Here is a 25,138-nt window from a genome sequence, read left to right as displayed (position 1 = left end):
GGTTTATATTGCTACTGCATACAGTACAATGACTAAATAAAACTGGAAGCTGCCACTGTGCTCATATTTTGCACAAAAAGTCCACATTATATAAAAAAAATAATATAATGAATCTAATTAAGCTTAATGTATTAATTAATTTACAGGCCATGCACAGGGATACATGACTTATTTCTGCATTTGTTAGAACTAAAAAAAAGTAGCAATAATAGAAACTATCAATTAATTAAGTACTTTTTGCCATATAACTTAATAATAATAACAATAATAGCGCTTCAAGGGGTGCTCTAGTTAAACTGTGTGTTTTTTAAGTCACTGGGAATTTGACCTACTTTACTTTGGGACAGTTTGTCTCTGTAGATTTAACAGACGGAAGTACGTACGCCTGCGTCATGACGTTGTTGAAAACGTCCGATTGCGGAAGTGGCGCACTGTGCGTGGCGAGTGGACCATAACAAATAAGAAATGTCAAACAAGTCGTGTGTCGGTGGTGGCGGTGATGTTTTGCGCGACATGAGGTGTCGTTAAAATGACCGGCTGATGTTGGCTGAGCCTGAAGAGACGCCAGGAAACATTGCAGCTAACGAGTAGCAGGGAAAGAAGGTAACGTTATGTTGTCGACTGTTTGAACACATGGCTGCATGACTGAGTCATAACAAGTCATGTTATTATTCTCTGAAAGCAGAAACGTGCTCTGATCTCTCTCTACAGCGAACTAGCGTTAAGCTTTGACCTGAGTCTTATTGTGAATTGTACCTCTGTGACTTAAACTTCATGTAGTGCAGCAGCCATGGCGGAGGCCGGAGCTCACCTGACCTCCAGAGCTGGGAACGAGCAGCCGTCGGTGTTTGAGGTCCTGGCGCAGGAGTCTCTGATGGAGGCGGTCAAACCTGCGCTGAGACACGCCGTCAAGGTGAGGGGCCCACACACACACACACACACACACACACACACACACACACACACACACACACACACACACACACACACACAAGATCTGCGTTTCTATAATCCTAAAACAACACTAGGATTTAACACTGGTGAAAAATAGGAACATGTAACACAGCTGTAAGCTAAGAGTATCAGGGGTTCAGCATGGCAAAAGTTTGACATACTAGAGTTTGTTATACTGTTATTAATAAAGAAAACTCTATGTGTTCACAATATGAACTGATAACATGCTACAGAATATCAGAGATTTGTTGCAGAAGATTTGTTGTATTGAAATATTGTAATATACAGTACTTTCTTTTTACCTGTGTGTGCCTGTGCAAAGCAGTTCATCTTTACACACATACTATCTTGTGCAAGTCTGGAGAATTTGAAATGTTCACCACTAGGGGGCAGACTAGGACTTGCTTTGTGAGCATCTGCGCTTGTATAACAGCAGAAGTCATGGTGACAGTGGTAAATGTTAAGATCACTGCAGGGAAAACTGCAGCGGCAACATAAATGTGAAAATAGTTTTGACACTCTGTCGTCTTAACCATCCCGATGCTGGTTACCATCTCAGGTTCTGGCAGAGTCCAACCCAGCCCGTTTCGACTTCCTGTGGCAACGGTTCGATGAGCTCTACCTGTTGCTGGACATCCTCCTCCAGAACCACTTCCTGTCTCAGTGCAGTGCGTCCTTCTCTGAGAACTTTTATGGATTGAAAAGAGTCTCAGGAGGACGGGGAATTTCTGTTCGTCTTGGGCTCCACAGGAAATCACACTGGCGTTCTCTTCTTCTCCTGTGCCTGGTGCCGTACCTGCGAGCCAAGCTGGAGGCAACGCTCGCACAGCAGAGGGATGAGGAGGACTACTCTATCCAGCTAGCACAGACCAGGGGCCAGAAGCTCTACAGGGCAGCCGTAGCAGCTTACCCCTACATCAGCTCATTCTGGCAGGCCTGGGTCTTCTGCCAGCAGCTGCTCTTTGTCTTCGGGGTCACCAAGACCCATAGTCCACTGCTGTGGCTGGCCCGGGTGAGACTTGCACGACTTAATGCCCAGGATATCAGAGACATGGAGCTGAAGAGCAGCAGCACCGACAGCCCTTCTGATGGAAGGTACATGTCAATTTCATCCCATTCTAAAAGCGTGCATCTTCAACATAAACCTCATAAATGTCTGAGAAGTTCACTTTACAGTAAGAATGTGTTCTTTCATGTGGATCTTAGATTATGATTTTAAGTACACTACCCTCAAAGCATTGCTGCTCTGTTTTCTAGCCTGGTGCAGAGGGCGTGGTGGTTGGTGTCACAGGCAGCAAGGGGCGTGGCTGTCTCCCTCTCCACCTCCCTCTCCCTGGGCGTCTTCTTCCTGCAGTTCCTGGAGTGGTGGTATTCGCCTGAGAACCAGAACACTGTGAAAACCCTCACCTCCCTGCCGGCTCCTCCGCCTCCTCTCCACCTGCAGGAGGAGCAAAGATGCCAGGATTCTCGAACCATGTCCGCCAATCACAACAAAGAAACGCTGCTGGGCTCCGACAGCAGGAACTGTCCTCTGTGCTGGAGGCCTCGCACCAACGCCACAGTGCTGTCCACCTCGGGCTATGTCTTCTGTTACCGCTGCATTTATGTGTATGTGAAAGCCAACCGCCGCTGCCCGGTCACCGGTTACCCCACTGAACTGCAGCACCTCATTAAGATCTACTCACCGGAGAGCTAGACCTCTTTTGCAACCAGTGACTTGCTTTTCTGAAAACATTTTAAAGTGATGAGCAGTGTGACACATGACCAGTCTACAGGTTTCCCTCTGCTGCAGTGTTCTGTGTGGCAGAAATACTGTACATGTTGTGTGGACGCACACAAACCATTTTTTTCCTTTTGTATAAATTGTATAAAAATGATTCAGTAATACAAACTGATTCACACGTGAAGCTTAAATTCTTTTTGAGATTTCTGTTTATGAATCCAGTAATAAATCATTGCTAATTAAGGGCATTGAATGCAGTCATTTGTAAAATCTCTGGGCTCAGACAGACATTTGCTGTTGTTGGTTCTCTTGCATTTAACACATTCATCATCCTAATCAGTTTGCCAAAGATCCATCAGCTTCCCTGACGTGTGTCAGTTCAGATTTTAGTATTTCTGCTTCTTCGTCCCAAAGTCAATGGTTCTTTTAATTAAATTTTCATACACTTTTAATAAGGTGTTGACACCAGGTCAGATTTTCATTATACTACATAAAAAATATCTTATCCCACTGATGATTTTTAAAGGCAGTTGCTAACAAGTGGCCAAAACTGGTGTGTCTAATGGTCTGACTAACCTGAGAGGCTAAAGTAAGTGTGCAAAGCATTTAGAAAATTAACATACAAAGCAAAAGGCTGAATTTGCTGCCAAATTGGGTTTCAACAAATACTAATAAAGGGTCTGAAAACTTGAGTTTTGAGTGTTTGTTCAAATTTTCAATTTCACTTTATGACATACAACCATGTAGAATGATATTAATTATACAGAATTTGATATAGAACACTGGGAAATGAAGCAGTCAGTGAATTGCTTTATTGAGTTAACGGACAAGTTTAACAACAGGCCCACTTAAAAAAAAACAAAAACAAAAAAAAAACAACAACAAAGAAACAGTCAGGACCAACGTCACAACATTACAGTGAGTAAGGAAAAAAAAAAGGGCTTCATTAAAATGTCCACAAACCCCTGAAATAAAACTGAGTGTGAACAATCACAAGAGTCACCTTCCCTTTAAGCTCCTGCAACACAATTCAACAGGAAACTGGGACGAGAAGAAAAAAAAAAAAAAGGTTGAACCTTCGAAAAAGGGACAAGTTATCATCAATAATCGTCACAGTAATAGATTGCTCGAATAGCGTGTATTGCACATGTGAACACGTAGATGCACTTTTATATACATGTGAGTTAGCGAGAACAAAACATGTATCGTTGCAACAGGAAAGAGTCTGAAGAAAACAACAGCACGGACAAGAGAATAGTCAGGAATGTACGTCTGATCAGCTCAAAGAAAAACTGTCGAATCGTTCCGTGAGGAGCTGGACGAGGGACACGACGGAGAACGTCTCCCCTCGAAAACAGGAGGAGGTAAAAGAGAGAGAGAGGTGACGAGTCACACTGATACTGAACCTTAACTGTCCCACCCGAGTCCAAAAATATACCCCCCACTCCCCACCCGCTGTCATCATATAGGAGGACACTACATTTACACCACAGTATCAAACATATCAAGAAATATACAGTATTAACTCATGTAGCAAAATAGTCTGTGAAAGTGTGCATTTTACCTTAGTGTGTGTGTGTGTAGCCTCTGGACTGGACAGGTGTCAGCACTATTCATATTGTGGTGTTAGAGTTTTAAATGTACACAATAGAAGCTCCAGTGGTGCAGATGGTTTCCTGGGTGAACCTGACAGCGGTGCAAAACCAAGCAGACACTGCCAAAAGCACATCTATTTATGTGTCATACTCGCTCCAACAAAAAGGCCGAAGTGTGTTTGAAATGAAGCAGCTTATACGACGTCTTGTCCCACGTCTACAGAAAACAACGGCGCTGAACCACCTGCACACACACAGCTCAATAAATCAGTCAGTAAACCCTGTCTGTCCATGTCACCTGACAGACCGCACACACGAACAGCTCTCGACCACGTGTCAAACCTAGAGATGGTAAGCTGAGATGCTGGCTGCTGCGCTACCATGGCAACACTAAAGGGACATGTTGCAATCTCTCTCTCTCACTTTCTCTTTCTCTCTCTCTCTCTGTTGTCCTATCAGTGTTTTATTGCTTTGGACAGATGGGACCCAGAGGTAGCAGCATCAGCTACACTTGCTGCACCGCAGAGGGTCCTGGGAAATGGAGTTTCGTGAGGTTGTAGACTAGCCCGTGTCCAACAGAGACAGCTTACTGACGTCACTCATTAGTGTTTATGAGTTGAGTTCTGTACACATGGATAATAGAGTGGTCCAGTTCTGAGGCTTTGTGTCCACTGGGCATCTTCAGTGAGCAGTGAAGTGGTAAACACACTTACATGCATGTTTGTTCAAATTGAGCTTGGCTTTAAGGTAGCCAAGTAAAAACATGCAGAGCATTTAGCATGTTTATAGCCGAGGAAGCTGGAGGTTGATTGATCCACTGATCCAAGTAATTAACTGTTGCTCAAAAAAGAAGCTCCACTGTTCACTTAGAGTCATAGTTAACAATTATTTGACAGGTTCTAATAAAGAAAGCTTTGTTAGGGCACTGCCACTTATCAGAAGATTGCCTTTAAGCTTTAAAACTCTACTACACTGTTCTAAATTAACACTTGAAAATAGATTTACCAAATGAAGCTGGTTGCTTAAGTTTCAAGAAATGAACCTTTTCTTTAATTTGGAACATGTAGCATTAGCTTAAAGCTAAAGAAGTTGAGGCACAAAAATACTTCAATATATTAATTATGAATTTAAAAAAAGCTGAAAGTCAGTTAATGTTTGACAAAGCAATACTGAGGTCCTATTGCGGTCGTCTGTCTTCTTACAATGAATTTATCATTTTGGGATGATGTAAGCCAGGCTGGCTTACTGTCATATAATACAATTACTGTAGCTATTGCCGTATTTTAGTTCTGTTATGTCAGAAGCGTTCATCATTATGAGTGAACCTTTTCACATTATCATTTGATACACTGGTAGTGTAAAAGTATTGGGCTACCACTAACTTTTTATGTGCCACTCAGTGACTGGAGAAAATCATATCACATTTAGCCCTGCTCTCCCTGCTGGACTACAAAAATACATCATCCCTGGACCAACCCATTTACCCAGGCCTGACCTTTGACCTGATCATTCCATCCCATTTCTGCAGTGGCTGCTGTTTGCCTGTGGAGGGCAGCGCTGCCTCTCTGAGGAACTGGAGCTCACTGTTCACCTCCAACAACAACTATCCAGCTAGCCTCATCATCTGTAAACAAACAGGAGGTGGTCTGACTGTGTGACCTTGAAAACATCAAATCTCCAAATATAATATTTTCATAAATCCAATCTCATTGGATAAAACACTATATATGCTTTTTTATACAAAAAAGAGAAAGTATTTTGTGTTTTAATACATATGTGCATGTACAGATATAGAAAAGTGACCACACTGAGTCTGTTATGACGTAACTGTGGGCAACCGGACAGGAGACAGTATTTACATCAAACAAATTACAATTAAATATTACAACAACAAAACAAACAGGGACGTGGTGGTCATAGTGGTGTTATAGAAACGTGCCACAATCCCACAATCCCCTTTAGAGAAGAAGAGGCCGGGCTCAGGTCACATGACTCTCAACTAAAATGAGTGAAAGAGAGAGACAGGACTGATAGAGAGGTGGCGATTTGTAGTGATGCAGTTTGATTTAGTAACGTTTAAAACAATGAATACGTCGAAACCAAGCTAATCCTGAGATACTTCCACCAGATTCCATAAAAGTCTGATTGAATATTATTATTGATATTACTATTAATATTCAATGGAGAATTTTACTGGAGATTTCTAGTGTGTAATAATGGCTTTAAAAGCTTCCCTCAAAAAAAAAAAAAAAAACTGTTGGGAATATTGCCAGATGTAAAACTAAATAGACAATCCTTAAAACATTTGTGAATATATATCAACTCTCTGTCTCTCTCAAGGTTGCTTAATAGTGAAAAAAGAAGAAATTAAGGCATCCAGATGAAGAAACAAAGACTCTGAAGTTGAACTGACTGACTGAAAAAACAGCAGTATAGCAGTATTTGTGTAAGTGTGTGTGTGTCTGTATTTGTGTGCGAATCGGTGTGTTTCTTCAGTCCTGATTGGCTGGTTGGTTTGCTGAGGTGCTGCGGTGATGGTGTGTTGTGGTTTCTGAACAGTTTGTTTTTTGTGAACAAAAAAGGCACCTAGTTCCTCTGCTCATTTAAAAATTGGTTCTTCCTCCTCTGCCAGCCAATCTCGGTTCCCTCTGCCTGTCCATCTGACAGACACGCAAGAAGACAAGTCGTCTCCTTGGAATCTGACGTCGGGATTCAAATGCAGGCTTTCCACATTCAGTGGAAACAGAGGAGTAGGTAAAAAATAAAACGAGAGAAGAATGATTGGAGGATGGTTGGGGGAAAATTCAGTGGTGCTGTGCACAGGTGGTAAAGTGTACAGGTTACGAGACACGTATCCTCGCTGAAGCTCCCCTCCTCTGGTTTCCAGGGAGATGCTAACAAGTCGTCTGCTCCTCCTGGGGTTGATAAACCACTAGAAAAGAGATATGTCCGAGTTCATCACAGGCCCAGCCTTCTCCTGCTTCCATAATGTTCTCCTCAGCCAATTGGAGTTCTCCTCTGTGGCACATTTCCACCTTGTGTGTGTACCTACACAAACTCAGCGGAGGAAGAGGAAAAGGAAGAGGAAGAGGAGGTGTCAGAAGGACGTGTGCGTGGAGTTTTTGTGTGCTTTTTACTTAAGCTCCTCCTACAATACAGGCTCCTCCTCCATTGGCTCCTCAGTGGACCTGTGGGAAGTTCAAAAGCAATCAATCACATTTAAGTTGGAAATGACGCCTTGTGACACAACACTGAACCAAAATATATGGAGCCAAACTTAACTTTTCATGTAGCATGGATGTCTTTATATTGTGCTAAAGACTAGAGTAAAGGTTAAGGGTAATAGGTGAACAGCTTCCTTCATACCAGTTTGAACCAGTTGTCCCATCTAACTATCCAGAATATGAATATTACAGACTTCTCTTCAAAGGAGTGGCTTTTGTCTTCAGGTGAAGATGGACTGCTGAGGGACTCTACTTAGGAACTGGTTCTTCTGTGTTGTACCATGCATTTCTGAAGCTGTAGTTTCCTTTCTCCTATGTACAGTACTAATTTGTACATTTTTCACTGCATTCAACTGCATATACTGCATTGCTCTGCTTGTGTCTGGGCTTTTTTTTGTCCTTGGAGTGGACCAGTGGACCAACATAAGGACTGGACACCTGTTACGTCTGTTGTCTTCTCCCTGACGGTAGTGGACGTGCTCCTCTTTTCCTGGATTTGAAAACTTAATTTTTTCATCACAACTCAGGCGGTTTTACAGTAGTTCACACTGTGTCTCAGGTGGTCACAGGGACACACATGAATCCCAGGTGGAGAACCAGGTGAACATCAAGTGCAAGTGGGTTTATAAGCCTGCGTTTCCAACAACTCAGTCAGAACTGATAATACTAATACAATACTAATACTGTGTTGCTAATACACATTAAAACACTTCATAATGATGTTATTCTAGCAGAAAGTCACCACAGTGCAATGCTGACCTGCTGGTTTCCGTGTTGTCGGGAACGGAGCCCGGCTGCTCAACATCAACACTAAGGGAAGCCATGGCACTAACTGTTTCTGCTTCATCATTCTCTGATTGGCCCTGAGCATCCAGTGGCGAGTGGCCGCTCGTCTGAGACAAACTCTGGAGACAGGACCAGTGTTTACCTGCATGGTGAGAGAGCCATAATCAAGGATTAGGGAGGAAGTCATATTAGAGCTTCTCCTCATTATGTGTATGTACTGTATATGTGTGCTTCTTACTCTGGATCTCTATTACTCTCTCCAGTGAGGCCCAGGCTTTTGGACATGGCTTCTCCTGAGGCCACTGAAATACAGAGTCACACTGACAGAGACAAAGAGCATGCCTTAACAGCACTGTATGAACCAAACATATCTACTACTCAAATAGATGCAGCAGATTTATATGTCCAGATTGTTCAGAGGTGGTTACAGTTTGCATACACACTGTGTATGTAGGGAACAGTGAAACATTTAAAACATGACTAATAATTAATGGCAATTTGATTCTTTATCTCACCGGGTCTCCCAGAAGTGCAGAAACACAGGCCTCTGATGCATCACAGATGGCGGTGAGGTCATGACCGCCCTCCAGCGCCATAACAACTCGCCCACCCGCGAGACCCATCAGCAACTGCGTTAGCTGACCGAAACCTGCCAACACACACCGGTCACGGTTATCAAACGCTAATTACAAGCAACCATGTCATTGAGATAGTGATCACAAACTTGCCTCTGTCTGGTCACCATGGTAACAAGTGGGGTACTCACACTTGGCCGAGACATTGTAGCCTCCCAGAGGAGACTGGTGACCCTCCACGGCGTCGAAGCCAGCGGACACCAAAACCACATCTGGACTAAACTGCTGCGCGATAGGCATCACCACACTCCTACACACACACACACACACACACACACACACACACACACACACACACACACATATAACAATTTGGTATAACTTTATTAGTATGAACCTAATTACTGGGGACACTTTCATAAATAGTTATGGTTTTGTTAAGAGGGGGCAGCAGGTTATGGACAGGTATTGGTATAAGGTATAAGAAGCCCAGTTGCCATGACCCAGATTTGCATATGTGTTTCTCTACAAGGAATAGAGGGAAAATAGTTGGATGCAGTAGTTAATAAGAAATAACAATAATGATTAAATAATAACGCTACTGATAATATTAAGAAATAATAATATTAACAGTAATAATGGTGAGCTGTGATCTGGTTGGAAGACCAACGTATGGACATAATCATCAGTACTACCAAGGCTGCGCTGTTGTTTCCTGAAGATTCTCAAATTTTTACTCATTTTATTAATAAAATGGAAATAATAAATATTTCATATAAGCTGACACATGATAGCTCTTCTCAGACCGCAGCATATCCACTCACATCCATTTGTGTCTTTCTGTTGGCAATGAAAGTACAAATTCAAATCTGTTTCAAAGACAAGAGTCTGTAACAGGTAATGACAATGTTTACCTAAAGGCAGTAAGGTACTCCACATCACCCATAGGGGGCTCCACTCCTCCAGTCCAAGCTATGTTCACATTAAAACCTACACCAGCACCTGATCCCACCTGCAGAGAGGAAGAAAAACAGATGTACAGTGTGTAAAAGTGTAATTCTTATCAGTTATGAATGTTTATATGTCTCACATTATAGTGAGACATAGATATAGATTATATAGATTATGAGCAGAGCAGAGAAATGTTGCTACTCTCTTTAAATCATTACACAAAAAAGCAGAATGTGTGAAAACAAAGTGATTTCTAGAAAAAAAGTGCATTCAGCATTTATGTAGAGTTCCAGAGGATCTTTCTGTTTGGTACGGAAAGAGACTATTTAAGTTCATTGCCCAAATTTGACATATTCTGTTGGTTGTGGCAATGTGATACAAGATGTATATGAATGTGCATATAGAATAAGAGAGAAGAAAGGGGTGAAGCGGCACTCAAAGCAAATGTCTGCCAAGTAGTTGTGCTATTCCACTTCTTGACAGATGGTGGCAGCAACATCCCAAGGAATGTAGCAACACAGAAGCAGCAAAAGGAAGGACGAACTCCAACTCATGCATTTGTTTAAAATATTTTGAATATAAGCATTACTGTGGACATACACAGTATCTTTAATAGTGGTATTGTCACCACTGCACACACTCAAACACTTGTTTGGTGTTTGGACAAGATAAGATTTGGTAACCCAGGGGGAAAGCGCAGCTAAAGGTCAGAGAGAGTGAAACCATGAGAGTGTGTGAATCACACTCTGATGGTTTCAGTGTGTGTGTGTGTTTGTACAACACATTACCCACATTGCGGACCAAATGCTAGTGCCCACAATTGATAGAAACCAGTCTCTGTTGTGTGTGTGTGTGTGTGTGTGTGTGTGTGTGTGTGTGTGTGTGTGTGTGTGTGTGTGTACCTCTTCAGGAGCTCCACTGCCAGGAAAGAAGTTTCCATCATCGTAGCGATGTAGGGAGATGTAAAGGACGTTGGGGTCACTGTAAAAGGCCTGCTGGGTCCCGTTGCCATGGTGAATGTCCTGGAATGACAGGTGGCACAGAGGCATCAGTGGAAGTCAATGTAACAGAAACTCTGGACATATCATTTAATCCAGATTCATTTGGACTACATGAAAGCCTGGTCAGAATAATAATTTATTGTGACATCAGTACGATAAATGCAGCGATACACACACAAGGGGGTGAAATATGGAGGAGGGAATGAATCAACTGGCTAAAACAACACACATTTTTTATAATCCAATAAGGCTTAAAAAACAAACTGTTCCCACAAATTCTAAGAAAAAACGTTTGGTTTTCTAAATTGAGACGCATGTATGATGAACCAAGAACCAGCAAAACCATGAAGGTGAATCATCGCAGGATTTTAATAAAGTGTAGAAAAATGGAACTGTGCACTCTGTGTTTTTGGCTGATTTAGATATCTCCCAGTCGGGTCGGCTACTGTGTATGTTGGCCATTAAATCTTTTTTCTGTTTCTCAGCTGGTGATAAAGGAGCAGATTCTATTATCAGTGCTGAAGTGATGCATACAGTACAGTTGCTTCCAAGTAAAACATTGTCTGGATTTTTATATACAATGCAGAAATACTAGCTAAGTCTTGTTGTTGTTGATGAGCGTCACTTTCTCACTCCACTTCAAGGAGCTGTTTGACAGTTAAGATTTTGTTCGGTTTGGGTTGGGGTTAGACATTTAGTTGTTTAGGGTTAGGGCCTAGAGAACATGTGTGAGTCAATGCTACTCACCCAATCCACAATAAGAATCTTGCCCACTCCCAGTTTCTGCTGCAGCAGCTTGGCAGTGATAGCTACCGAATTGAAGAAACAAAACCCCCTGTTCACACAAACACATACACACACATTCACACAAGTAAGACACACGTTTATGCATATAAAGATGGTAACAAGCGAAACATCTGTCTCTGTAACAGTGTTGTTGTAGGTGTGCTTACATGGCAGTGGATTCCTCAGCATGGTGACCTGGTGGACGAACCACTGCAAAACCATTCTAGAAAAAGAAAAAGAAAAAAAATACAGAGCAAAGGATGGGTGAGACCCTTGTTTATTTATGAAAAAGATTGTTTACATGAGTAAACATGCACGCATTACCTTCAGCTCCCCCGACGCTACTCTGAAGGCCAGCTCAATGACTGAGCCAACCGCCATGCGCACCGCCGCTGACGAGTGCATCTCATTCCACACTGTGTCACTGTCCACCTGTAGGGGGCAGAACAGGGCTCAGTCCAGGGTTTAAACTCTTGGGTATTACAGTGTAAATAACAGACAGAAGAAGACAAGAGTCTCACCCCAATTCCTCCACAGGGAAGAACAGCGTACATCTTCTGGCTGATTGGACCTGAAACAACCAACCAGTTCTTACTAGCTGTATTTCAACATTGCAGTTGTACAGGGAAATTTGTGAAGGTGGTGCACAGACTGTAAGTAACATTGAAATAAATAGTACAATGATGCAATAACAATAAACTTTATCATATTACATTGTCATGAATAAGACAAACAAGTACCCAGAAGCTTCTTGTGGTCCAGTTTGTGTCGATTGAGGGGACTGGTTCCATAAAGCAGAGTGTGGAACTCTGAATGGACGGACTGGATCTCGTCCAGAGACGCTTTACGCCCACGAATCCTCTGCTCAAAGACAGGCAGAGACACAGACTGAGTAAGATTGTTGCACATTTTTAATTTGCACATTAGAAAAACACAATGTAATACATGCATTTAGCAGCGTACTGTGAAAAAAGGACGGAAAATGCTAATTCGGTGTACACATGCAGAGGTGATGCGTTTAAAGGTAACACATATTTACAGTAAGTGGAAATAATAAAGCACCATAACGGACTCACTTACTTTCTTTGTGTGTAGTGCAGTGTAATACTGCGAATATCAAACACAACAACGTAGCACTATGTGTGCAGCTCTTCTTTGAGAACAAAGGTCTTGTTTGCAACGTGTGTGTGAGTGTGTGTGCGCATTTGTGAGTGTCTTTCTGTGCGTTTGTGCACACGCGCACCTCGCAGCGGCTTAGCAGGCCCGTCTCCTGCAGTCTCGACCAGATGCTCTGTACTCTGCCAGCGTGCTCGGGGTGGATGTGAGCGTTGCCACACACACACTGATGCTTCAACATCAGACTGTCATACACAAGCCCTGCAATGAGAAAGGGACGTGAATACCATATATTCTGTATGTGCCAGGCAGCTTTTACAAATCGAGCTTGGATCCAGACACAAGATGGGTAGGAAGGGAAAAAAAAAAAAAAAACTTCAATATAATTGTACATTATCAAATAATGCACGTCATTTTTTAGCGTAGTGTGACAACAAATTCTGCAGTTACAAACAACCTCCACAAGATGTCAGTAGCTACATATGAAATAAGTTTGCAACACACACTGAACCTCCCACATTACTTGTAGCACACACACTTTAATAAGATTTATGCACCAATCAGGCACAACGTTAAAAGCACCTGATGGTTTTAATGTTGTAACTCATGGGTGTATATGATGAATATGATACTTAAGAAGAGTTTTGTGATCTCCCAGCTCTCAGACATGTACATGCAATCGGAAAAATAGTCCTCATTAAACTGTAAAGGGGTCCTGTTCACCTTTCCTTGTATCATTGAGTGTTCATTCATCAGGCCAACAACACCACTCCTCACTTTACACTTTGCAGTGTGATGTTATGGTTAAATCACACCAGCCAAAAGAATCAACAACCAAATTCTTATTTCCAATATGTTACATCATCAAAGTTAGTTTGTCAGAAAATACCTCAAGTCTAGTACTTCAGACTGACCATGTGGCAGTGTGTGTTTAGTATTCATTTTAAAGCACTACATTCCCTTTGAGACATCAGCCTTTTGCAGTTCACTTTATGATTATTTCTCTTCCAAATGGGGCATTTCAGCATGTAAACGACCCCACAAGTGGTATAAGTTAATACACCCCTTTACATGGATACACATCTTCAATCTGAAGACTATAATAATAATTATGTTTGAGAATTTTAAGTCCCCTAAATGCAAAAAGAAACATCAACTCCTGAATTTGGATTCTGATTCAGAACAGTTGCTGATTAATTTTGTCAGTTGGCTAATCCATATATTCAAGTATACAGGATTCATAGTTTATAGTACAGAGGCTGTACAAAGGTCATTGGCCATTTTTAATTCAACATAGAATAGAAGATAGAAGATTCTTCCTGTTAGTTACATTCTTGAATAGCTCAACTTGATTATTTCTCTTTACCACATCAGTTACATGTTTTTAGATTCCAGGATCACTGGAAGTCCACTCCACTCTACTTAAATGATGTGGGGTTCACGTTAAAGGTTCCTACAGATGTTTCAAAATGAAATCCTATTTGGAACGGAGAGTAATGTTGTATCCTGAACCTTAGGAGTGCTTTGAAAGTGGAACAAACACAGTAAATGGCTGCAGACAGAAACGAGCAGCATCACATAAAATTAAAGTCATACACCAATAATCAGGCTTCTTATTAGAACAATTGAATATTATAGAGAAGGAATCACAATTTTTCAATTGACAGTTTTTCATTCAGTACCCGTAGTTTATTTGTACCCTCAGCTAACAGTGAGATAACTCTCTGTTGCTAAGCAACAAGCATTGTGGCTGACAGTAGGCGGACTACCACCACCGATGTCAAACTCTCAGCCAATCATAAACTGGATGTGCACACTCAAAAGCACACACACGCACATGAACTGACCAGTAGTAAAGAGGTGTTTGACGGGATTGACGGTGGCTGCGGGGGAGGACTGTGCTCTTCCCAAGGGTCTGTGGGGCAACGACAACTGGAACACACCCAGCTGCTGCAAGGCCTGATGGGAAGGGAAGGAGGAGAGAAAGTTGTGATTCATAGTCCAATCACTGCAAAGTTACGTATGAGTGCAAACAACAAAACAGCATGCTTACCACCAACACTGTTCTATCTCTCAGTCATCTCTCTCACTCACACACACACAGACACACAGAAGCATCATTCATAAAAATCAGTGACACATTAAACAATATGAAAAGATTCTTAACAAATGAGACACTGACTGATTTGAATGCTACTACACCTTTATACAATGACGACAAACACTATGACAGTTTTCCGTTTTGTTTTGTTCCCACTTTGACTGACTGTCCTGAAATTTCAGCGACCAACTTCCACACAGTGTGGGTGTTAGATTTTTTTTTTTTTTTTTGAAGGTTTGTGTAAGCACTGCAGACACACATAGTCTGTAGTGTCTATATATAGGGAGTGTTGCTGTGCTCCCTGCTGCGAACTGGGTGACTCATAATGTGTGGGCGGACACTAAAACACACACACAATTGAAAATATACAGACATACAGCAGCACACACACAAACACACACACACAGCGGTGTGAGTCCAGTGGTTGAGTCACCAGCTGCTGGTGATGTCACACCAGCGTCAACAACTGTGTGTGTGAGTGTGCCGTTTCTCCGGGGTTAGGTTGAGATTGCCATTCAGTGCGCATATAGCTGGGGGGGGGGCTTCTAGTACTTCTATTGCCCATCATAAACTAGTCACATAGTGTTTGTGTGTTTTTGTGTGTGTGTGTGTGTGTGTCTGTGTGCGCCTGTGTGTTTATGTCACAAAATGATAAAGTGCTGCAAAGTGTCACAGAAAAGTGTTGTGTGATATTAATCAAATCCCACCGTTTTCCGCTTGTGTAAAATGTCAGAGCTTTCTTCTGATGACTCATCCTGTTCTGTGAGCTTCTATCCAGTTAGATGTGATCATACATCTCAGACCCCTCCACCCCCGCTATCCCCCCCCCCTCCTTCCTCTCTTTCCACAAGCACAGACACCATCCACAGGGTCAGAGGTGTGTGTATGGGGAGTAATGAGACAGGAGAAAAAGATCAATGAAAAAAGAAAAAAAAAAAGAGCCTTGGTGTGTGTAAGATGGGGGTTGGATTATAATATGCGACCATTCCTACTGACGGTTAAGTCCTGACACACCCATCTAATATCATGGTGATAGAGACACCAATCTGCAACCACAGCACATCATCTGTGTTCATTAACCTATTGTGCTCAAAAGAAAGATACCAGAAGACACCATCACAGGATGCAAACTTAACAATGGAAGGTCTGTAAACAGCATTGAAACAGTTTACACAAGCTGAACATGTACTAACATTTAAAGCAGAATTAATTTGACGTATTATGTACACATGATGTTTGTTTGTTCAAACATCTGCCCCCACACTAGCTGTTCATGAAGGCAACGTTAGTGCCATAGTAATGTAATGTGAAATTATCCAGTGAATTAATTCACTGGTAAAGTTCAGTACATTTCAAAATAATGTTAAAAATCAACATGAAAGAGAATTGTGATACAGTTGTGAACTGTGATGCTGTATCGCCCACCCTAATGTGGAATTACCTAATAGCAGAGAGCTAAATATATAGGAATTAGTTCATGTGGAGTCAATCATAAGTCCCCCACTGGCAAAAAAACTTTAAAGGTTTATATGCTGTGTATGTAAAACTGCTTAAATGTTCACTTGAGTGTCAGACATAGTACGACATCACTACTGAAACAGCACAGTGTTGTTTTTCTGAGCTGCACAAAAAGTAAATTCCAATAAGGAATACTTAAAAATGTGCAGCAGCTTAGGATTTCTGTATGCGAAAACAACTGTGCAAAGGTGAAGAACACCTGAAGTCATCTCAGGTTTTGAATTGAAGTAGCAGACCGTTGGCTGTGATGAGTCAGATAACTAAGACGCAGCTGCATCTGTAACACGGCAAACAGAGTGAGGCAGGAAACAGCAGGAAGCTGGACAATGGTGCGTGTGTGTGATTCATCCCTCTCTGGGATGATGATGCATAACCAAAATGTCCTGAGTTTAGGATTTACTTTGTACTGCACAGAAGTGTTTCTTTAGCTTTATGATATGACATGCACACGCATCAGGTATCAAACCAGGCCTTAATTAACCTCACCCATCACGTCCCCATTAGTTTATAACTGGATTTAAAGCACTTTTAGTTTCATTGGCTAGAAGCTGTGGATTTGCATACAAACCTGCGTGTAGCTCCCCCTCTCCTCCTCGCTGCTCTCTCTCAGCTGGACAATGTCTTCGTCCTCTTCCTCTTCGTCCAGCTCACTCTCTGTGCTCTCTCCTTTCGTGTGCATACCCCCACGCTCATCCTCAGACTTCACATGCACGGCGAGTTGTTCGGAGGAGAGCGTGCTGTCGTCAGACCCCTCCTTCTGAAGCCTGATTGGTCAAAATATTTGGATCCACTTAGATGCAAGGTGAGGTCATGTATGCAGGTAAAGTTGAACGATAATCAGTTGTTGATTCAGACGGACTGGTTGTGAGCAATGCCACACCTGTGAGGACCTGCCCCTCCGTCATCCTCCTGCATGTCACTGGTCTCTGTGAGCTCCTCCTCTGTCTCTTCTGGGTGGGTGGGTGGCGGCCTGGGTAGGTCTGCTCCCTTTGATAGCATCTGCACATAAAACATAAAGTTGGCATGTTTACCTGAACTTGTATATGTACTATGTGCATGTGTGTGTGAACTTGTGTACCTTGTAATGTTTCTCCAGAAAATGCTGGTGCTGCTGCTGAACCACCAGTTGCTGCAGGGCCTGGGGGGACTGGGGCAAAGGTGCACTCTGGGTACGAGCCAGCGGTCGATGGCGAGGCAACTTGTTGACTGTCCGCATTCCACTGGACACGCCTCTCTCTGCTGTAACCAGTGGCGACTGGCTGTACATGGGGACTGAGAGGACCAAGGTCATAGCAGAAAGACAATGAGTTGGACAATATGGGTGGACTACCAGTGATGCTACAGCGGACTTCAATGTGCTTGTCTTGTTGAGTGTGGGCATGTCTATAATGTGAACAAATTTTGTTGCAATACCATTCTTGTGAGGACATTTTAGCCGGTCCAAACAAGCTTAAAGAGCATTTTCAGGGACTAGTTCTAGGGTTAGGGTTTGAATTGGGTTTTGTATAGGGTGTGGCCGTGAGTTGTGATAGTTAGGGTTAGGCTAACAGGCCAGTGTTAGGCTCACAAGTGCAGTAAGACAAATGTGTGTGTGTGTGTGTGTGTGTGTGTGTGTGTGTGTGTGTGTGTGTGTGTGTGTGTGTGTGTGTGTGTGTGTGTGTGTGTGTGTGTGTGTACCAGCTAGCATAGCAGTCTGTTGTCTGGCCTGCTCCAGTAGTAGTACATGCTGCAATAACGAGGAATGGGCTGAATGAGAGGTGGGTGGTGGAGTCTCCACATCATGCCCCACCCCTGCAGAGAAACGTTATTACATCACCACAACGTCTAAATTTTCAGTGCATTTCAAAATTAATTGAGAGAAATTCTGTGTGCTCGGGCTGACCTGCGGGTAGAGAAGACGTGGATAGAAACTTCCCCGTTAGAGTCCCGCCACCTCGCAGTGATTGGATGGCTTGACGCTCGGCCTCTTGCTGGCCGGACAGCTTCTGGGGGGCCTAGAGGGAGAGCAAGCATTAACATGGTTATCACAGAGGAAAGTATTAGGTACTACACAATCACTTGTATGGCAATACAGAGCAACATCCAGAAGCAGTTTTAGAATCACCATACTGTAAACTATCACATCCAATATATGTGCTGTGTATATTGTGGAGAGTTATTATTTACATGCAACAAAGAGTTTACATATAACACGGGCACCTAACAGATTTACAGGGTCAGGGAATACTAACTTCTAAGATGGGAAATGAACCGCCAGTTTCTAATCATAGCTTAGCATCTGTAACAAGGCACAGCAAACCTGTTAAACTTTGATTTTCTCCACATGTTGTAGTGAGCATGGAACTTTAGTTACAATAACTCTAAGCAAAAAAAAAAAGAAGAAAAAAACAACAAAAACAAAAACAAAAACACAAGAGCATGTGAGCAAGTGTAAGGAACTGATATAACTGCTCCAAATGTTAGCATGCCGTCAGTAGTAACTTGACATTACTTTAGATAGCCAAGGACCATATTGATAACTACATTATTTTATGCTGTTAAGGGTTTAAAAAAGTCCAAAAGGACTGAGAGATGCAATTATATCTGAGTATGTAGAAATGATGGTGGCTCTGCCATTTGTGCATTTGGTTTGGACAGTGCTGAAAAGTACAGCCAAACTTTGCAGAGCTCTTTGCTTATTCCTCATTCTGAGCCCCAGAGATAATTAGGAACCCTAACCCTACTTTTTCTTTACTGTAACCAGACAAAAAGAAATAGAAAACATTACATGTTAACAGTCTTAACGGTTTCATTTAGGAACTAGAGCTAAATAGCTGTGCATCTGTCTGTTTCTTGTAGGTGAATGTGTGTTGAGTTAACCAACCGTGATGTGTGTGTTAGCAGGGAGGCCCAAGGAAATATTGGGCAGGGAGGGTGAGGTATACAAACTCAGAGGACTCAATGTCCCATCAGCCCCCAGAGTCTGATGGAGAGATCTCAGCTGCAGACAGACAGGCACACAGAAGGAATCATTAGTTTAGGTGCTTGCTTAGTGGAATTTTAACATTTTTTTTGCAAGTGTGGCATTATACAGCAGACTGACCATGGTTGCTATGGTAACCATTGTTTTAAACACTTACTGAAAGGACAGTATCGCTCTGTCTCATCACCAAGTCATTTCACTCTCTGAATCCTCGGTGTAGAGCTGCAGTCTTTGGACTTGGCTGCTCTTGTGCATTTTTAATAACTGTCCAATATCCCTATCAAACACATCTGCTAGTTACCAAAATTGTCCAGCTGTTTCCAACTTCATGTTTACACTCCACTTCAGATTTGAATCCTCATATGAAAGCTAACCTGAGCATACTGGAATAAATTATGATGCTTGTGAGCCAGCATTTATGAGCCTCATTAGCCACGTTAATGTAGGCAGGCTGATTCCTAGAAATGACGCTCCAGCAGCATGTACACAACGCTCCAATGACCGAATGTTTTGCTGCCCTTAAATTAACAATGAAGACGTTACATCTGCTTCATGTAATACATATACTGCATGAGTCAGTGAATATTATATTATAATATTTTGAAATAAGGTGTATGTGTGGTTGTATATATACCTCGCTCTGGATGTTTGGGACAGATCCCGTGTTGCCATTGGCGATAGCTGTATTGGAACTGTTGGGGCTGCTGGGACCTGAACCTGGAGCGCTATTACAGAGAGAGGAGACTGGTCGAGGGACACACACAGAAAGAGAGAGGGAATTAATCTTCGAGTTAAGTAAGGAAACATCTGTGATCTGCCTCTTGTTTGAGAGGCATTCTTGTTGTTTAACTATGTATAGCACAATCATTAGTGTTCACCTGATATCTCTATGGCTCTCTTCTTAAAAGTGCTGATGACGGTTCCATCCTTCCTGCGGAGAAGTGGAGAGCTCCGCCTCTCAGCCACCTTCTGCTTCAACCGCGAGCGCACCTTCAGGTTGGGCTCCGAGACTGGACAAGAGTCAGTGAGAAGACTAATAAACCAGTCATGCAGTAACTATTCTAATAATAATATATTATATATTATAAATCAGTTTTTGATTCATTCTGTTTCAGAGGTGTTGTTTCCACTGTGTGATCATTTTTGGATGATGCACTAGGGATGCTATCCATTATACTGTATACATACAGTAAATGTATGTATAGATACATATGTAAACCCTCCACATAGTCTTTCATCAAACAACACACACACTGTCCCTCTGCCTCAGTCTGTGTGTCCTACCCGTCTTGCGAAGCGGGAAGTCATCTTTGCCCTCATAATTCCCCAGCAGTGGGGGCAGTTTGTAGGAGGGAGGAGTTCCTGGGGTGTTACTCTGTGGGGGAGAGCTCTGCTCCAGGGAGGTGTGCTGGCCTCCCCTGCACACACACAGACACAGAAAGAGAATATTTATAATTCATTGGTGATGAAGTGCTGCAGTAATGCTTTCATTTCGTCACCGTCTACAATTTCCAGAATGCCTTTCCTGTTATTTCCCGTTCCTGTGAATGTGGAAATATTTACTCTGTGCTTCATCTTCAATTGATCAATGAAACTTTTCCAGCCAGTGTCAGGACAGCTGGGATGCACTGGACATGACATCATGTGTTCTCAGGAAGTTACGTGGCAGTTTTCAGTGATAAAAAGCTAAAATACTCTTAGAACATAATGTACACAAATAGAAGACCATCACAGAGTTCACCACGGTCCTAAACTCAGCTCGCAACATAACGTTTTCCTCCTTGTACAACAGCGACAGACAGCAGATATGTGCCCAGTAATTAACTTGGACTCACAGACATGGTGAACCTGGTCTTCAGATTTTTTTTCTAAGAGGACATATGTTAAGTCCTAGTGCTTCTCTTGCATGCACTCCTATACTGATCTCCTCGCTTCATCTTCTTAGCAAAACAGCTTTCAAGTCTGTCAATCATATAAAGAGTTGGCAGAGTGAGAGTGCTTTAACAGCCCACCTGCGCTTGCTCACTTGAACTGTAGGCTTGCAAGTAAGTTGGATGGAATGCCTGACGTCGCTCACAAAATACAGCAACTAGGAACTGCCAGCAGAAGCTGAGAAAGCTGCCGACTGGACTCTATGTACGCCATACACAGGACAAGACATACAGTCATGTCTATGCTGTGTTTCAGTGTCCACTACATTTCTTTTGTTTCAGTACTCTATACATGTACTTTGCAGTATGTTACATGTTCTAAAGTCAGAGAATCTTTTACCTAATAGGCAATGTTGTCTTGTTGTCTTATCGTAAATAATTACAGTTTGTATGTGAGGTGTAACTTTTGTACAAATCCATGGTTCAGGTCATATTTCAGTTTTTGTTTTTTGGGGCAGAGGAGAGTTCATAACACAATTGACCCACACTCTTTAGTTTCCTAGATTGCCTCACAGCACAGATGACCTACACTCTAGGTTAGTGTTCTTTAGAACCATGACACAGTAACCTGGACGTGTATGTTGCAATTTCCGTCAGTTTCAGAATTGTTAAGCCCCTAGCTTAAACCCATCTTAAAAACAGTAAATTAAGAAACACTATTCCCACAGTTATTACAGAATGTTTCAAGATGTGAGGTCACGGTAATATGACTGATCTGTTGACTTCTTCTAACCCTCACCAGCACTTCGGGGAGAAGGAATGATTCAAGCCTCCAGGACCAGGCTCTTTCTTGCTGAGAAGGAACTCCTGCAGCTTCAGCTTCACCTCTGTACTGGCAATGGCACCTTTCAAAACACAAAGCACCCAGACACAGGCAATCAGGACATGCTACACTGACTTGCAAGCACCAAGTGATACACAGTGTGATTACCATGGAAGTTACAGCAGTGGCAGCGGTGTAACCTACTCTCTTTGCCTTTCTCCTTGTTCCTCAGCAGGAGCAGTTGTTGCTCTAGTCTCTGTTTCTCCTGCTCTTCGTGTCTTTGTTGCTCCAGTTTCCTCTTCTGCTCTAGCTCCTGCTGCCGCTTTGCTGCCAGCAGCTCCTGTTGTTGCTTACACACACAGGAGCACACACACATTTTTCTGAATGATTCTTGAGATAACTGAAAAACAACCAAACTGATTAGATGAGAATCAGGACTGATAGCAGCTGTCTTGCTTAAACATTGTTAGCTTAAACAGCTGGTTCTGAGACTAACTAAATGAGCGAGAAGCTACCTTTAGGTGCTCCTGCAGCTGGATTTCATGTTGTCTTGTTAGCACTTCATGTTTTTTCTGGAACTCGGCAAACAGCAGTTGTTTCTGGAGTTCTTGCTGCTGTTTGAGTAGCACCAGCTCCTGTTGAAGCTGCTGCTCTCTCAAGGCTGTGTCCACCACTGCTCCACCACCAGACAGAGACCCAACCCTGTGCTCTGTCCGCAGGTCCACTGGACCGCCTCCTCCTGGGCCTTCTCCTTGACCCCCACCTGGAAAACAAGCAAGACAAGAGGTGATCATTACTCATCCTGACTGCACTGCTGGTCTTATTGTTTGGCTGGATTTCCTGACTAGGTGCAGCTTTTTATAGTTGTTTTGTGTATTTTGTATTTTTAACTTTGAGTTCAGATTTTTTTTTTTTAAACTTCCAACACAACATCACCTAACCTAATACTTGTTTTCTCAAACATGTCCTGACGAAAGCACTTTAAACCAATCAATCATTCATTGTAAAACCATCTAAGGAGACCAGTGAAACAACTCAAAGACCTCTAGAAACTCCTCAGGCCCAAATAGACCACTCACATTTGGTAATGACCAGTTAAGACTACCACGTTTGATGTCTATCAAAAAAAGCCAGAATGATATGAAAGAACTTTAACACAACACAGAGCAACCCTAAATGTCTTCATATGCTTGAAACAGTTAGAGGACCTTCATGCTGTTGCCCTTGGTTATACTGTACATACAAAAAAGTAACTAATATAGTTCGAGAGGTGCATTAGATTGTTGTTGAGTGTCAGTTCTGGAAAACAATACAATTTGTCAGGCTTTAGAACAAAGTCAACAACACAGCTGTGTGGGTGAGAGGTTTCCAAATTTGTGTGCATAAAAGCACAGTAACTGTGGCAGCTGTATCCGAGAGTGTTGTTTAGACCAGTTAACTCAAGAATGATTATCTAAAGTTTGCTATCTTTGTTCTAAGTTATAGGGTCTTGTGTAAATCAGCAGTGTCTCTTTTATAAGCTGGATTAATACTACACTGTAGCTACAACATAGCTAATGTGATCCTCTCTGCAAATTTTTGATGCTGGTTAATATGCAGTAGATAAGAGTGATGACAGCATTAAGTAAGTTCGAGAGAGACTGAGTGGTCTATCTAACTTCAACTGATGCTGACTCAAGTGACATCACAGAAAGCTTCCCACCCATTTTTCCACAAAAGCAGTACTCTCCAACACCGGTACACAGACTATGATGTGTAAAATCAATGGAGTTGCCCCTTCGTATTGTGAGCGGTCGCTCCTACAGGGACGCTGTTTCTACTGCACAGAGAAGTGATCACGTCAGGAGTTCTACAGATCTTCAATTGGCTTATTGTTGTGCATTATTTAGAACCCTTTTAAGTAAGTGTTGAAGCCACCTGAGGACCCTTAAAACCTTTTAGACACTCCACTGATCCACTTTTTGAAGTGTCCAACCCATTAAATCTAATTCATTTTGTAGAAATCAAGCCCCCACCCTCTCTCCCCACCCCAAAGGAGTCTTCGAGGACTCCCTACTCACCACCTTCTCCGCCTCCTGTTCTCTGCTCACTGGCTGTTCCTAGTGGGCTCTGCATGCCCGATGGGAGGCTGCTCTTCACCTCCACTACTGCAGGACAGAGAGAGAAGAGGGGGGGGGGGAAGCAGTGATTGATTAGTCTGGAAAATGTTGTCAGCGTCAGAGCAGACTGTTACATCATTCATTGGATACACACAGACAGAGGCAGCTCCCATTTCATTGAGATGAGCTGTGATAGTGTTGTAAGACAGTGAGGAACACATCGTTCTGCTACCTAAAAATAGCCACAAGCATAGCATTAGCCTAGCACTGGATAGCACTGACTTTGAATTAGCCTAATGTTACCTTGACATTAGCCATCAGCCCTATATTCAGCACTGGGCTAGGCTAAAGGACACTGCAGAACATGTTAACATGCACCATCCATATTAATAGAGACAAACGATCTGAGAAGCTGCTGTTATTTATAGCAGAACGGTGGATGTAAAAAAAACACAAAAAAAAAAACTAAAGCAGGACAAAGGAAAGAAAGAAACAAGAACAGTTAGTGCACTCTTGCTTCACAGAAATGAGTGTCATACAGTTGGAAATGCTCAAACTGTAAATGTGTCAGTGACAAATGCACCGCCTTGTACTGATCTGGATTTGCAGCAGCCACTTGGGCTAATCAGTGTGACAGATTGATATTGATTTCCTGCTTCAGGCACTGGCGTGGCATTAGCTGACATTTCAGCAAGTGAAATGAAAGATATGGTAACTCCTCAGGAAGAACTCTTCACCTTTTCAAGACTGCCAATGGAATAAAAGCCTTGGAAACATAAATGATTCTGTCCAATCAAGAGCAATTGACTGCATAAACAGGAAGCAGAGGCCCAAAGGAGACATCTTTCAAAAATGTATCAATTTTATTTGTGTTGCTCATACTGTTTGGTAATTTGGCACATGTTGTGCTAATTTTATAAAAAAAACTAAAATATTATTTATAATAATATATTATTTATTATTATAATATATTAGGCTTTATCAATACTAATTGTATTGATTGTATTCAATATTACATATCCTACATATATAACTACTATTAAGCTAACATGA

General features: G+C 42.3%; 2 protein-coding genes across 8 annotated transcripts in view; one reads left to right on the top strand and one right to left on the bottom strand.

The window, feature by feature from the left end:
- Positions 1–423: 423 nt before the first annotated feature.
- Positions 424–3,369, top strand: pex12 (peroxisomal biogenesis factor 12). Of its 2 annotated transcripts, none has more exons than XM_026347280.2 (4): positions 424–603; positions 786–913; positions 1,514–2,049; positions 2,212–3,369. In XM_026347280.2, exons 2-4 carry the CDS (start codon positions 791–793, stop codon positions 2,648–2,650), a joined length of 1,098 nt encoding a protein of 365 aa, XP_026203065.1. In that variant the 5' UTR covers positions 424–603; positions 786–790; the 3' UTR covers positions 2,651–3,369. The 2 variants fall into 2 exon arrangements, with proteins under 2 accessions (XP_026203065.1, XP_026203062.1); XM_026347277.2 differs by having other exon boundaries at positions 781–913.
- Positions 3,370–3,469: 100 nt separating this feature from the next.
- hdac5 (histone deacetylase 5) overlaps positions 3,470–25,138 on the bottom strand; it is a 47,104-nt gene continuing 25,435 nt past the window's right edge. For 5 of the 6 annotated variants that reach the window (XM_026346888.1, XM_026346865.1, XM_026346881.1 and 2 more), the window contains 27 exons: positions 24,047–24,133; positions 22,502–22,749; positions 22,191–22,335; positions 21,963–22,068; positions 20,577–20,710; positions 20,171–20,302; positions 19,927–20,036; positions 19,194–19,310; positions 18,213–18,324; positions 18,008–18,121; positions 17,409–17,602; positions 17,211–17,329; positions 16,899–17,094; positions 14,559–14,670; positions 12,839–12,972; positions 12,336–12,456; positions 12,117–12,166; positions 11,920–12,027; positions 11,763–11,818; positions 11,557–11,644; positions 10,711–10,830; positions 9,772–9,869; positions 9,049–9,167; positions 8,798–8,931; positions 8,521–8,602; positions 8,256–8,424; positions 3,470–7,460 (listed from right to left, as the gene is read on the bottom strand). In XM_026346888.1, coding sequence (XP_026202673.1) covers positions 7,421–7,460; positions 8,256–8,424; positions 8,521–8,602; positions 8,798–8,931; positions 9,049–9,167; positions 9,772–9,869; positions 10,711–10,830; positions 11,557–11,644; positions 11,763–11,818; positions 11,920–12,027; positions 12,117–12,166; positions 12,336–12,456; positions 12,839–12,972; positions 14,559–14,670; positions 16,899–17,094; positions 17,211–17,329; positions 17,409–17,602; positions 18,008–18,121; positions 18,213–18,324; positions 19,194–19,310; positions 19,927–20,036; positions 20,171–20,302; positions 20,577–20,710; positions 21,963–22,068; positions 22,191–22,335; positions 22,502–22,749; positions 24,047–24,133 — 3,245 coding nt within the window. In that variant the 3' untranslated portion in view covers positions 3,470–7,420. The remainder of the gene's footprint in view (positions 7,461–8,255; positions 8,425–8,520; positions 8,603–8,797; positions 8,932–9,048; positions 9,168–9,771; positions 9,870–10,710; positions 10,831–11,556; positions 11,645–11,762; positions 11,819–11,919; positions 12,028–12,116; positions 12,167–12,335; positions 12,457–12,838; positions 12,973–14,558; positions 14,671–16,898; positions 17,095–17,210; positions 17,330–17,408; positions 17,603–18,007; positions 18,122–18,212; positions 18,325–19,193; positions 19,311–19,926; positions 20,037–20,170; positions 20,303–20,576; positions 20,711–21,962; positions 22,069–22,190; positions 22,336–22,501; positions 22,750–24,046; positions 24,134–25,138) is intronic. The other variant, XM_026346857.1, reaches the window with a different exon arrangement.

The sequence above is a fragment of the Anabas testudineus genome, chromosome 8, assembly GCF_900324465.2.
Source record: "Anabas testudineus chromosome 8, fAnaTes1.2, whole genome shotgun sequence".
Taxonomy (NCBI): Eukaryota; Metazoa; Chordata; class Actinopteri; order Anabantiformes; family Anabantidae; genus Anabas; species Anabas testudineus.
Note: the sequence above shows the minus strand (reverse complement) of the source record. Positions and strands in the feature narration are given on the sequence as shown.

Excerpts from the sequence above, each read along its gene's own strand:
- pex12 (XM_026347280.2), top strand. The coding sequence starts at position 791 with ATGGCGGAGGCCGGAGCTCACCTGACCTCCAGAGCTGGGAACGAGCAG. Across the intron at positions 914-1,513 it reads CGCTGAGACACGCCGTCAAG|GTTCTGGCAGAGTCCAACCC; the intron begins GTGAGGGGCCCA and ends TTACCATCTCAG. Across the intron at positions 2,050-2,211 it reads GACAGCCCTTCTGATGGAAG|CCTGGTGCAGAGGGCGTGGT; the intron begins GTACATGTCAAT and ends TCTGTTTTCTAG.